This window comes from Chanodichthys erythropterus, chromosome 8 (genome assembly GCF_024489055.1).
Source record: "Chanodichthys erythropterus isolate Z2021 chromosome 8, ASM2448905v1, whole genome shotgun sequence".
NCBI lineage: Eukaryota > Metazoa > Chordata > Actinopteri > Cypriniformes > Xenocyprididae > Chanodichthys > Chanodichthys erythropterus.
Genome location: NC_090228.1, coordinates 36,709,611 through 36,724,126, shown reverse-complemented (window position 1 = coordinate 36,724,126; position 14,516 = coordinate 36,709,611). Strand labels below are relative to the sequence as shown.

The window sequence follows — 14,516 nt, the reverse complement described above, 5'->3', positions numbered from 1 at the left end:
GGGTTGCTTCAACAGGTGGACATGAACAACAATCCGCGGCAACAGTGTTAAAGTAGCCCAATTCAGTAGTCCAGTCCACACTGCACGTAACCTACACGCATGGAAATAATTAAAGCGCATATACATTAAACCCACAGGACACATATTTATTTAATTGAATCACAGCCTTTCTGAACTCTCAATGACACTATTTTTCAAAGGTTTTAATATGTCGTGCAGCCTTACAAAATGATCCAATAATGCGGTTCATGGATTCTCGTCCGTGGATATGCGCCACTTCTGGTATTTTGCCAGTTACTCCACACAGGTAAATTTCAATCAAGGATTTTTTTTTAAACAGAGACTACAATTTAATCAAGAAGTCATGACAGCCCTACATTTGAGTCACATGTGAAATTCGTCCTGTCTGTCTCAGTGCTGAAACTCTTTATACAAAGTTACATGAATACAGCTTATGCAAATTTCAAACACACATTAGTGCTCATTAATACAGGTTCATATGTTAATGATTCCTCATGATTTTCATCTTAAATCATACACTGAAGGTTCAGAATTATTGGAATCACATTTTGCAAAGATTATCTTCTCTTAAGGGAAACAGTAGGAAACCACTGAAAGTGCTGTGGCTATACTGGTTATCAAATATCCTCCTGCCAGACGCAAGTCTCACATAGACAACATCTCCAACCTCCAGGATCAACACAACTCCATTCGAGGAGTTTAACGCATTCTGAGCCTGATGGGCATATGCCATAACCACACGCTGTCCATTCTTATAAATGGCTGCACCTGATGCAGTTCCGCCATGACCAAATACAGAGACTCTGAACATGTACGCTCCTTTCAGTGGGGCTCTGAAAATACCTAAATCAAATAACAAGAAATACAGAATCAGCTGTTTCTTGTATGGTTGCTCAATTACCAAACACATTGTGTAACAGTTTTGAAAGATGACAGATGATTTCGGGCTACATTTATTCAACAACAATGTCCTGTGAAAAGTTTTTTCTTTGTGTTTTTTTTTTTTTTTTCACACAGATCCGTGGATCTAATGCCGTAATCTGCTGCCAGGCCAGTAGTTGGCGATGTCACTTTGTAAAGAAACACTACACACCTATAGACTGAACATGTAATATGCATGACATTACATTTTTCACAAATTCATGTTTATGTAGTTTACATGGAGACAATAACGGTATAATTTCCAAAAACTTGCACTTTGAAGCCCGTTTTTTTAAAGTGTGTGTTTTCAGGACCCCAAAACACTGTTGTCGTGTAAACGGCTCCTAATTCTCTTTTACACATTACACAACTGCAGAGAGGTCTGAATGGAGCAGAAGGTTTTCATTACTATAGTCAAGTCAAATTTATTTATATAGCGCTTTTACAATTGGTAATTGTTTCAAAGCAGCTTTACATATTAGAAGCACAGAAAAAAAGGGAAGTGGTTAAAACTGTACAAACAAGCGTGGTAATATGTAACATATACAAGATGGTGCTACATTAAGCCAATGTCGGCTGACTTCCAGGGGTGGAAAAAACCCCCTAGGAGAAAAACCCAGCGTGCTAGCACTGGGAAAAAAGTCCTAGGAGGGAAGAAACCCCTTGGAAGATATATATATGTAAATGTATATGGAGATCAAAATCTGAATTGTACATTTTTATTATAGAGATTAAAAATCGATTATATATAAATATATGTAAGCGGATACGGGGATCATGGGCTACGTTGTAGTCAGGTCCAGACGCAGGTTCTCCATCTGACCTGGATACGGCCTGGATCCAGCACCCGGCAAACCTCAGGATAAGCAGAGAGACAGATATTAGCGGAGATGCCATTCTTATTCTGATGTACAGGTATATCTAGTGTTATAGGAAATGTTCTCGGTTCCGGCCGACCTAATTATTGCAGCGTAACAATCCTTTAACGGATTTGAAAAATGTTAATGTATTGATAATGTGTTATGTGAATGCAAGAGCATAGAGATGTGTTTTTTAGTCTAGATTTAAACTGACAGAGTGTGTCTGCTTCCCGAACAATGCTAGGAAGATTGTTCCAGAGTTTAGGTGCTAAATAGGAAAATGATCTGCCGCCTTCAGTTGATTTTGATATTCTGGGTATTATCAACTGGCCTAAATTCTGAGATCGCAATAAACGTGAAGGACTATAATGCATTAAGAGCTCACTTAGGTACTGGGGAGCTAAACCATTTAGAGCTTTATAAGTAAGTAGCAAGATTTTAAAATCTATACGATGTTTAATAGGGAGCCAATGTAATGTTGACAGAACTGGGCTAATATGGTCATACTTTCTGGTTCTAGTAAGAACTCTAGCTGCCGCATTTTGAACCAACTGTAGTTTGTTTAAAAGCCGAGCAGAACAACCACCCAGTAGAGCGTTACAATAATCTAGTCTTGAGGTCATGAATGCATGAACCAACTGTTCCGCATTTGTCATTGAGAGCATATGTCGTAATTTAGATATATTTTTTAGATGGAAGAAGGCGGTTTTACAGATACTAGAAACATGACTTTCAAATGAAAGATTGGTATCAAAGAGCACACCCAGGTTCCTAACTGAGGACGAAGGTTTAATGGAGCACCCGTCAAGTGTTAGAGAGTATTCAAGGTTTTTTCGTGAGGAAGTTTTTGGTCCAAAGATTAGGAAATCAGTTTTTTCTGAATTTAATAATAAGAAATTTCTTGTCATCCAGTTTTTAATGTCAGCTATGCATTCTGTTAGTTTTGTGAATTTGTAGGTTTCGTCAGGGCGCGAGGAAATATAGAGCTGAGTATCGTCAGCGTAGCAGTGAAAACTAACACCATGCTTCCTAATTATCTCTCCTAAGGGCAGCATGTACAGAGTGAAAAGCAACGGTCCTAATACTGAGCCTTGTGGTACCCCATATTTAACCTGTGATCAATACGACATCTCTTCATTAACTACCACAGACTGATAACGGTCAGATAAGTATGATTTAAACCATGCCAAAGCAATTCCACTAATGCCAATATAGTTTTCAAGCCTTTTTAAAAGAATGTTATGATCGATAGTGTCAAAAGCAGCACTGAGATCTAATAACACTAATAGAGAAATACAGCCACGATCGGATGATAGGAGTAGATCGTTTGTAACTCTAACGAGAGCAGTCTCAGTACTATGGTATGGTCTAAATCCTGACTGGAAATCCTCACAGATTCCATTTCTTTCTAAAAAGGAACACAGTTGTGTTGAAACTGCCTTTTCTAGTATCTTTGACAGAAAAGGTAGATTCGAGATTGGCCTGTAAACTATAAACTGAGTTTTATTTATAATTACCTGTAATTGGGTTGTAGGCGTTCCCTATGTTTGTGAAGACGTTCTTGTAGGTTACTGTGAATTCAGTGGTAAAAGGACCAATATATCCATCACCAGATTGCACCAGTGCAGCTGAAAAAGCTATTTCTCTGTCTGTGATTGAAAAACATAAGCAATATTGTGATATATTACTGTATTACACTGAGAATGAATACACTGAATTTAACATCATTCAAGCACACTTTCACCTCTATTTTCCTTTCTCAACTCCTCCACTTGACTCAGAGTAAGATTTGAAATTTCTGTGAAGGGATAAAGATTCTGTTAAATGACATTTACACTGATTATTGTAATAGATAACACAATTTACACAGTATACACACAACTTTACACTAACATTTACACTATACAATGTATTGCATTGGTGTTTTACTTTGAGGGTCATTGATAAAAGAGTGAATGTTTTGGTGAAGTACCTTCATTTTTCTTGTTCCGCTCTTCCAGGATAAACGTCTGTTGTTCCCTCAGTTGTGTCTCTAAAGCTCTGATGTATGCTTTCTGCTCTGTAACGGTGGCAGTCAGTTCTCTCAGTGCTGCATGGATGTCAGGTAAGCCCAGAAGGCAGTATTGTTGGCTGTCAGTTGAAGCTTCAGCTCTCAAAGTGTCTGCTGGATGACAAACATTCTTCACTGATGTTTCTTTCCAACTCTTGCTCTGTCATCCTCACAGCCTCTCATGTTCCTTTTATAGTTTCCTGATTTACTGTCTTTTGTACTTTATTTATATTGCTTCAGATAAAAAAGTAGTTCAGGTTAATTGTTAATCATAATTAAGAGTTGTTCCAGGTTCAGTAGATGTTTATCTCTGTTCACAACATTTATGGCACTATGTTGATCTCAACAGAAAATAACTTTTACTCAAAAGGTTTTTTTTTCTTTTTTAGTATTAAAAAAATATAGATCAGTGGTTGGCATCCTTGTGGGACGTGGAGGAATAATCACAGAAACACACCTCCGGTCGTGTGAATGGATTTACATAGTTCTGGCATGAAACTCTAGATAGCACAGGCTGATGGGTTTTTAACTCATTTGGTAGTGATTACGTCATTATCTACATTGCACAGCTGATTGGTTGCTGTTGCATCAGCGGCCAATGAGCTGTGCCTCAACATTCAAACAAATACTAGTAGTGTTAGTTGTTAGCAGTCTGCAGCTTGTTTTCAGAAAACTCCACACCTTCCCCAGCTCCACCTGTGTATATCTGCTACAGGGGTTAATTTATGTATGTTACATAAATTACTCTGCAGCAGCAGATCTATTCCAACAAAACCGAATACATTAACATTGCCATCTCTATTACCATACCTATCTCCAGAGAGTTGTCATGACATAATGTAGGATCTGCGCACTTGCACAGGTTAAAATATCACACTTTAATAGTATTTATTGAACCTAATTTAATAAAACAGGCTGTGTGACTGTGAGGAATGATTACCTCAAAATGCACTGTAGTGATTTTACTTTCACCCATCCAAGAATGCCAAGTAAAATAGGGATTGGTACTTACAGCATTTTGGATGGTGAACTTTTTGGATGGTGTGTTTATGAGTACATCAGATGACCACTTCCCGACCTCTCCAAATTCAGGGCACCAGTCAAGGTCATTTTCCTTGGCAGAATGAGGACACTCCCAACAGGAGGCTGTTCAATCATTCAGAAATAATTGAAAGTGGAGAGAGTTGGTCAGCTGATTTAGCTGAAAGATTGGTGGGATTCCTAACTTGTAGAGACTCTTTTGTATTATCAGACAAGGAAGAAACACAAGTGTAATAAAATACATTTTATTACCAAAAGATAAACAAGAATAAATAACACAACTACGAAATGAATACCAGGAATGTGTCACAATTAAGTCACCTGCACCAGATCTCCCGAACCGCCATAGGGAGCCGTCTTCGGAGTATTAGTTTACATTGGACTTCATTTGCCGCCAATCATCTCCACGCACACTCACTATAAAGCTCACACTCACACTCAGTCCTGTGCAAAGTTGATTAGCCAGGGTTGTCATTTCTGAGCGTTTATTCCTGCTTTGCTGCTGACTTGGACTTTGGTTACTTTGGATTGTGATTCTTGCTGCCTGTCCCGACCTCTGACTGTTTATTGTTTATCCCTGCCTGCCTCGACCCTTGCCTGCTACTGTTTCTGCTGTCTGCCGCCTGCCACGACCCTCTGCCTGTTTCCTGGTTTATGTCTTCTGTATTGTCTGAGTTTCTGAATAAACTGCAAATGGATAAATACTCCATTTGCAGTTTATTCAGAAACTCAGACTCTGGAGAGAATCCACCCGCCACTCTGAGTCCACGACTGGCTTTCCCTGAGAAATTTGGCAGTGAACCCACCAGATGCAAGGGCTTCTTGTTACAATGCTCCCTGTTCGTCAATCAACAACCCACATTATACTCCACTGACTCAATTAAGATCGCTTCGTCTGTTCACGGCTGATGGGAAAAGCTCTGGATTGGATCACTGCTGTCTGGAGATCTGACGGGACCAATTTTCTCTCATTCGACCACTTTATGCAGCGCTTCAGAGAGGTATTCGAACAGTATAACAGTGTTCAACAGAACAAAGAAATTTATACAAGTTTGGAACAACATGAGGGGGAGTAAATGATGACGGAATTGTCATTTTTGGGTGAACTATCACTTTAAGGTAAAAGTCTTTTTAGAACTGATAAGAAAATATAGAGTAGGGAAATTTCCATTTAAAGACCCAAGAACCAGATATGATAAATGAAGACTAGAAGTCAGAGACGCCTACAACCCAATTACAGGTAATTATCAATGAAATGGAGTCATAAAACTCAGTTTATAGTAATGAAAACCTTCCGCTCCATTCAGATCTCTCTGCAGTTGTGTAATGTGTGTAAGAGAATTAGGAGCCGTTTACACTACAACATTTTCAACTAAAAACAGTAAACTTTGAGTTTTGTGTTTTGGCCGTTCATTTACTATGGGGGTAGGATTGTAGCAAAATTTCAAATAAATAGATTAAGATCCAGAAATAAATGTATAGATATTCACAAAAAAATAATCACATCCACAAATTAATAGAATGAGATTCACAACTATATGTTAGGAGTTTCACAAAAAATAATTGAATTCACAAATAAATAAAATGAGATTTGCTAATAAAAAACACATTCATAAATATGTTTTTGTCACAAGCACAACTCTGCCTGCATTCATTTGTGAATCACCACCTGTACATTTGAGAACTGCTTTCTGTGCATTTGTGAATCTCCTCACGCATTTGTGGATTCTGAAACAATTCTAGCATCAGGACTGCAGACAAATCCACAAATAGGTCGACTCCACCCACCCACTACTCAAGCCAATCAGATAACGACCACGTGGCGCTGACCAATCACAGCACACTTTCGCTACAACCAGTCACGTTTTGCTTTACAATCGGGGCGCTCTCGTCCTGCATTGAGAGTTCTTAAACAATGTTACAGTAAAAAGAGGTTTAAAATGTATATTTCGTTAGACCATTAGACTGTGTCTCAAGCCAAGCCAAGCCATATTATATTTTATGTGCCATTTAAAAACGCTCTCTTATGGGAACAACAATGGATACAGATGCGTTACGAAGCGTCACGTTATTAAAGATTGAACAGCCTATAAGCTAGTAACTTATCTAATCGGATAACCTTGTGATAAACATGCGAGTTTGTAAAATAAATGAAACTGTTGTCACATAACAACAGCATTTCCCAGTTTATCAATCAAACATCGAGGGATAAGCAGAAAACCAGCTATTAAACAGTAACAGGCCCTTAAATAATATTTTAAACTTTAGTTAAATGTTTTAGCGTTACCATTGTTTTTAGAGAAGATAGACTTTTTAAATGTGACAGTTTATTGCATTACATAGCCTGGATTATGCATTTCCTTTAAAAGTAAAATGTCCAGCAGTCAAACACTTGATCACGAAAATGTTTCAGATGAATCAGACTTAATATATATATATATATATATTTTTTTTTTTATTGTAAAAGTTATTTAGAAAATGTTATTAAAAGTTTTTTTTTTTCTTCAGCATTGCAACCTCGTCTTTATTTGCATTATCCAAATCCATAGCTGCAGTGATGCCGAGGCTCGTAGCCTACTGGTACATCACTGAAGCTCATTCATGCTCATATTTGGTATTATACATGGTATTGTGCAAGTGTGGTATTATAGCTACTGTAAAACAGGACACCCGTTTACTGCCACTGACTCGTCGTTTCTCACCGTGCCGCTTGTAGACAGAATAGCTGCATGGACATGGACACTAATGTAATCTTTTTGTTTATAACGCCTTCTATTTGCTGCATCGCGCCACGCCGCGCCGCTCGCGTCAGGTAGATATAGCTGGGGATCTGTGTATGATCATAATTCATGCATAGCCTTTATCCCGATTCACTGATGGGAATATAAAGAATACACTTCAAAAATCATCCCCGTCCGAATGATGGCTGAAACTTTACTGATGAGTTTCATGACGTTTTATTGTACATTATCTACAATAATGTAATGTTTTTAACTCCAAATAATCACTGTAAGAGCTTATACCTTTTTCAAACAAACTGTTAAACTTTATATCAGTAAGAAAACTGATGAAGCGTAATGATGTGCACGACACGTTCTCTTGTTCATTACTGCAGTGATCAGTAACACTCAGACCATACCATACCAGACCATAAGAGAGTCCCTCTTTGTAAGACGGATAATGCAGATCTTATATATAATTACACCCACAAAAATATGTACAAAACAAATTAAAAGATCAATCACAATAAAGTCTGTTACATTTTGTAAACGGATTGTTTTTATCACGCAATCAGCTTCAGCTCAATCCGAACAAGCACTTATGGTGAAATATGGATTTCAGAGTCTGTTTCCGCCCCAGCAGTAGGTGGGTGGAGTCGACCTATTTGTGGATTTATTGGAGATCCTGATGCTAGAATTGTTTCAGAATCCACAAATGCGTGAGGAGATTCACAAATGCACAGAAAGCAGTTCTCAAATGTACAGGTGGTGATTCACAAATGAATGCAGGCAGAGTTGTGCTTGTGACATAAAAACATATTTGTGAATGTGTTTTTTATTAGCAAATCTCATTTTATTTATTTGTGAATTCAATTATTTTTTGTGAAACTCCTAACATATAGTTGTGGATCTCATTCTATTAATTTGTGGATGCGATTATTTTTACATTTATTTGTGGATCATAATCTATTTATTTGTAATTTTGCTACAATCCTACCCCCATAATTTACAGGACAGCAGCATTTTATTAAAAGTTATTTCTGTGTAAACTACAAAAATGTGAATTTGTGAAAAATGTGATGTCATGCATATTACATGTTCAATCTCTAGGCGTGTAGTGTTTATTTACTAAGTGACATCGCCACCTACTGGACTGGCAGCAGAATACAGTGTTTTAAAGTTGTTTCCATGGATCTGTGTGAACGGGGATCGTTTTGAAAATGTCATTGTCGGTACACAAAAAACGCAAAGAAAAAACGTGTCTGTTTTTAGGACATCGTTGTCGTGTAAACGTAGCCTGAAATGATTTACCGTCTTTCAAAACTATTACACAGTGTGTCTTTTAATTAATCAATCATACAGGAAATAGTTGATTCTGTGTCTGTTGTTATTTGATTTAGGTGTTTTCACAGCCCCACTGAAAGGAGCGTACATGTTCAGAGTCGATGTATTTGGTCGTAGTGGAATTGCAGCAGGTGCCTCCATTTATAAGAATTCAGAGCGTATGGTTATAGCATATGCTAATCAGCCTCAGAATGATTTAAACTCCTCAAATGGAGTTGTGTTGATCCTGGAGGTTGGAGATGTTGTCTATGTTAAACTTTGGCCTTTGGCGAAGATATTTGATAGCGAGGATAACCACAGCACTTTCAGTGGTTTCCTACTGTTTCCCTTAAGATAACAGGAGATTTGATTCCAATAGTTCTGAACCTTCAGTGTATGATTTAAGATGAAAATCATGAAGAATTGTTAACATATGAACCTGTATTAATGAGGACTGATGTGTGTTTGGAATTTGTAATAGATTATACAATTCTGAGCTTTATATACATGTAATAAAGAGTTTCAACACTGAGTCAGACAGGACCCATGAATATCACATGATTTAAAAGTAGGGCTGTCACGATTCTTCAAATAAGTACAAGTATTCTCAATTGCAATTTACCTGTGTCAAGTAATGCAGAGTTCACCCTGCACGATTTTCTGGGGGAGCATTATATCACTGCTGTGTGCACATTGCATGATGGATCAGCGATGGGGTTACACATTGCATGACTTTACAATAGGAAGAATCGTCAACACCTCTGTCTGGTCCACAAATTATGTTTTGAGCTATTGCACCAAATGGGCAACATTTCTGTCCCCAGGACATTGTATGTATAAATATGCCACTTTTAGGTATACCTGCTGTATATGGAAAATTTAAAGCAGTTTATTTCATTTGCATCTGTCTTTTATTGTATTTGTCCTTGTTTTTTCTGTGCTGATGTTATCATGCCTTCTGTAATAAAAAACATGATTTAAGGAAAACAATTCAAAATAAATGTTATTTACAAAGATGGATATGTGATATAGAGCAAGAATATGGAGAAATATTGCAACAAAATGTATATTTTTGTGCAAAAGATAAACAACTTAAGCTCATTCAAGAGCATTTATAGCAATGTCGTTTTACAAAATAATAATTAATTATAATCTTCACAAACAAATTTCTTGGTTAGTGAAGTACATACAATGTAAGTGAATGGGATCAAGGCCATAGAGTCAGTGTTGTAGGATGGTCATATTTAGGCATCAAGAGGTTGATGTTATAGCATCAGACCAATAATTACAGCCATAGAATTCTGAACTGTTTTTGGCAAGTTATACGATACTAACGATTAAAATTAAAATGACAGTCCTGAGCTAGCTAATAACAAAAGACAAATGAGATAACGTGTAGCCTACGTGTTCTTAGAATGAACGGAGACTTAGGTTGTGGGGATTGCAGGTGGAGCTCACGGATGAATTCGAGAGAGGTATGATTATTTCTCATTCATCTGCAGCTGACAAGGGCGAGCTGTCGGATGATGATGTGTTATTTCTTACCTCATCTGATCCGGCAGCGAGCGCGCTACTTGCTTCAATCCATGATGAGCAAGACGTGGCTGATGAGCTCGATGATGCTTCAGAGTGCTTTCAGCACACTTGCCCCGCATATGATGAGTTATTGGATGTTATTTCCCGTGCCACAGCGAGATTAGATCTGCCATGGAAACTCGAGAAGCACGAGCCCCCTTGCGGCCACTTTCTGTCTGGACATAACCATCCAATTTGTATGAGCCTTCCATTTCTCCCAGATCTTCAAACTGAGGTATGGAAATCTTGGGTGAAAGCCCTATTCTGCCCTCATCCATCGCACTTATGCTGATGTTGAGGGCATGTGGAAGCCAGGAGGGGCTCTGACATTTTTTACATCCGGCCCTGAAGCTGGACCTATGATGTTTTTGGCAGTTTGTTTACTTTTACATCTGCCTTTCTGTTGATTCAGCATTTAGTGGCTAGTTGTGAATGTGCTGTCTGAAACAGATAGTTTAGTGAATATTTTTCCCCCTTCCTTGAGCTTCAGAAAGCGTTATCTTTACTTGTAATTTTTAAGGTAACTAGTTTTCTGTGTCAATTACAGGTTTGAAGATTAAGGGAATAATTTCGTGCAATACTAAAAATGTAATTTATATGATCAAATGTCCCTGTGGTATGGCCTATATAGGCAAAACAAAACGGTGCTTAAAAACACGTATAGCTGAACACAGAAGTAATATACGATTGAAGGACCAAAAAAATCCCATTGCTGTTCATTTCGATTCTTTTAAACATAATTTATCGACTCTTCGTTACTTAGGCATTGAACAAATTAAAGTACCTAGAAGGGGTGGTGATATTGATAAAATCTTACTACAGAGGGAAGCTTTTTATATGTATACATTGAATACTCTTTCTCCAAAAGGTTTAAATTTGGATTTTGATTTGAAACCTTTTTTGTGAATTTGTTTTTTTTCCTAGTAATTTGATTGTATTTGTTACTAGTGTTGATTTAATCATTGGGTGATGAATATGATGATTTGAAACAGGTGTGATTGATCATGTTGATGAAATGAATTGTATCTGGTGTCATTGACTATGTTGAGAAAATGCAAAGTAATTGCCATTTTGTCACTATCTACTGTTTGCCTGACCTGACGAAGACCTCTTTGGTCGAAACGTTGTCTTTTTATTAAATTCTGAGAGCAGCAATGGCAGTGTGCAGTTCTTGTGCAACACACAAAATAAAGTAAACCCTCCTAGCAGACAATAGTCACTCAAAATTCTCAAGAACACAATAAACAAAAAAATTAAATTGCAAATTAAAGGAAATGAAATTAATGTTAAATCAATCAAATAGAAAAAAGAAAACACAACCACAATTGATCTTAACACACGAACAAGCACACATTCACTCAAGAGCGCTCACCCAAACATGCGTTCACTCATAAACGCTCATCCCAAACACACACTCACACAAACATGCGCTCACACAAACACACGCAATTAATTCGCTATAATGCGACTTGAACACACACACAATCGTGTGCACTTGAAGGAAGCCTAACAGCTTCTATGCAGCACAGCACTACGGTCAAGCCACCACACAGCAGAAACAGACAAATAATTATAAAATAGCTTTTTTATGACATAATTATTAATAACCACCATTTTACAGAAATAGTGTTTACAGAATAACGTTAAAGTGTTAAAATATTGGTAATTCTAACTTCACGCTCATAGTTTTGATTAGAATACATCATATCTGGTCGGCCGGTCGCATACGGCCTAGCCGCAGAAGTTCAAATATTTCAACACATCCGAAGCTCAAATCGGATCCGAAATTTCCGCATTTGCATATGATTGGAACTCCACGCAGCCCCCGTACTAATCTCCATTGGAAATGAATGACTTCCGGTCCAACGGCTGTCGTTTATCATGTGCAGTGGAAAGGCGGCTTAAGAGTGGTGAACGATCCACCAATTCTGCCTGGATCACGCTAAATAAACGATCCACTATTAGTCAACGCCACTACTCAAATTAATGTGGTAACTTAAATCAATACAATAACATACCCTGAAATGCATTAATGCGGTTAAACACCCTCAGGCCCACGCTCAGAGTTAAGGCTGATTTACACTTCTGCATCGGACCTACACCGGAGACTCTGCACCATAGGCTGTGCGTCTGTTTTCATTTATACTTCTTCGTCGTTGTCCGCGTCGACGTGCCTGCAGACCACTAGGAGGCAGTGTCCACGGTCATGTTGAGTATCAAGGCAAAAGCCGAAGAAGAAGCAGCTCGTCATGTACGTTGTCAGAGAAACTTATAGAAATGGCAGAGAAGCGCCAAATAGGTAAAGACTTTTGTTGCAGTTTGACTGTAGGTGTCCCCTGAAACAGAGTGTTTTTTTCATTCATATGGAAGTTGAAAGTCCTCGCTCTTCTCCGATTGCTCCACGCCAGTTTTTTGACCCGAGGGAGTGGTTCTAGCAGACCAATCAGAGCACTTGCGGTTCACGTAGAATTGACGCGTTGTCACATATTCGAAGAGGTGCACGTCAGGCTACGTCGTAGGCTATGCGTGCTACATACAACCTACACTGTAGCTACGGCGTACACTCGACGCAGAAGTATAAATCAGCCTTTAGAGAAAAATTTCAAACTTACAGGTCCATGGTGTTTACTACAAGCTCAGTGCTTAACGCACATCAAATAGCTCTTGGGACACGACGCACAGCCTGTATACCATGCCAGAGGAAAATGAAAGTAAAGGGAAATCCCCACATCTTTTAAAGGGGCCATGAACTTGACTTCCGCCCAGCTCCATCCACCCACACAGAAAGGAAAACCCACCAAAGGGGATCACCCCATCAGGAGAGCAAACCCTCACTTCAAGGTACTTTGTCTGTGTGTTCCAGATTGTTAAGGACCTTCTGCACCTACGCCAGGGCCTCATCTGAGTGTTCCAGATTTAAGACCCTTTGGTGCTCCAGGAGATCCCAACAGAGCTTCGTGTTCAAGGCTGTTGAAACAGATTCCGGCCCACCCAGGGACGCCAATTATGTAGTGATTTCACCGTCCAAGGACACTAAGTAAAATAGGGATTGGTACTCACGTCACCCAGCATAACCAGTGGAAGACATCATCTGACTCAACCATGTGGAACATAAATATCACTTTACCAAACTTCTTTCCAGAGACCTTAGGATTGTTGTATATTATCAGTATATGCTTTTCTAATTCACATTAGATGTAATATAGCTGATATTAGTAAATAACAAATAATCTTTTGTTTATTTATTTTGTGCCACCTTATTTTCAGAGAAACAGATTATTTTTCCATAAGATAATGTAACTTTTCCATAGCCACACCCAACTTAATCACTTGAATTTTATGTGTCATGCGCACTTTATTCCTTTATCATTCATGTAGCGTCTGCACAAGATCAGATAAGCCAACATTAGAATTTTTGGAATGCTTTTAGCCTCCTGAACTGTACATGTAAATCACGAATCAGCTCCGGCAAGTCTGGGACCGATTGCCCATTGGCATCTTTGTTACCTCATTGAAGCACAACAGGTGATATCCTCACCAGCTCCAGGGACTTCAAAGAGTCACCCTGGTGGGGCTAAGGGCCATGTGGTCACAGACACCAGCCAAACCCCAATACACGCCACACACACACATACAGACACACACAAATACGCATGGAGACTGTATATATATTAATCCTCAAAATATAACTATGCCAAAGTGTACCCATTGTTGTATTCAAGCTGCATGTATGTATCCCTAGTATAAAAGCTTAGGTATGACTGTAGTTGTGTTAGTTTTATTCTAAACAATAAATTCAAGTATAAACTGTATCTCACCCTTTATTTTTTTGCCAGCTGGTAGGTTTAGTCTCGTTGTAAACCTCTCTGAATGTTCTAATTAACAATGTATGTTACATTACTGTAAAATGCATTTTTCTATTTTTCATAGTACTTTGAAGAAAATGTAGTCAGATCTGACACTTCATAAACTATGCAAATTAGGTCGTAAATGGAGACAAACAAA

General features: G+C 38.3%; 1 protein-coding gene across 1 annotated transcript; it reads right to left on the bottom strand.

Annotated features, from left to right (window-relative positions):
- Nucleotides 1-652: 652 nt before the first annotated feature.
- On the bottom strand, nt 653-10,789 carry LOC137025207 (uncharacterized). The gene is made up of 6 exons (XM_067393234.1): nt 10,652-10,789; nt 3,775-4,012; nt 3,547-3,600; nt 3,320-3,451; nt 1,729-1,798; nt 653-864 (listed from the first exon to the last, which is right to left on the bottom strand). The coding sequence occupies exons 1-6, from the start codon at nt 10,787-10,789 to the stop codon at nt 774-776; spliced, it is 723 nt and encodes a 240-aa protein (XP_067249335.1). The 3' UTR covers nt 653-773.
- Nucleotides 10,790-14,516: the final 3,727 nt, after the last annotated feature.

Coding starts and splice junctions, on each gene's coding strand:
- LOC137025207 (XM_067393234.1), bottom strand. CDS start 10,789: ATGGATGAGGGCAGAATAGGGCTTTCACCCAAGATTTCCATACCTCAG. Junction 4,013..10,651: donor AGGGGGCTCGTGCTTCTCGA/GTTTCCATGGCA, acceptor TGAGGATGACAG/AGCAAGAGTTGGAAAGAAAC. Junction 3,452..3,546: donor GTTGAGAAAGGAAAATAGAG/GTGAAAGTGTGC, acceptor TTTCAATCACAG/ACAGAGAAATAGCTTTTTCA.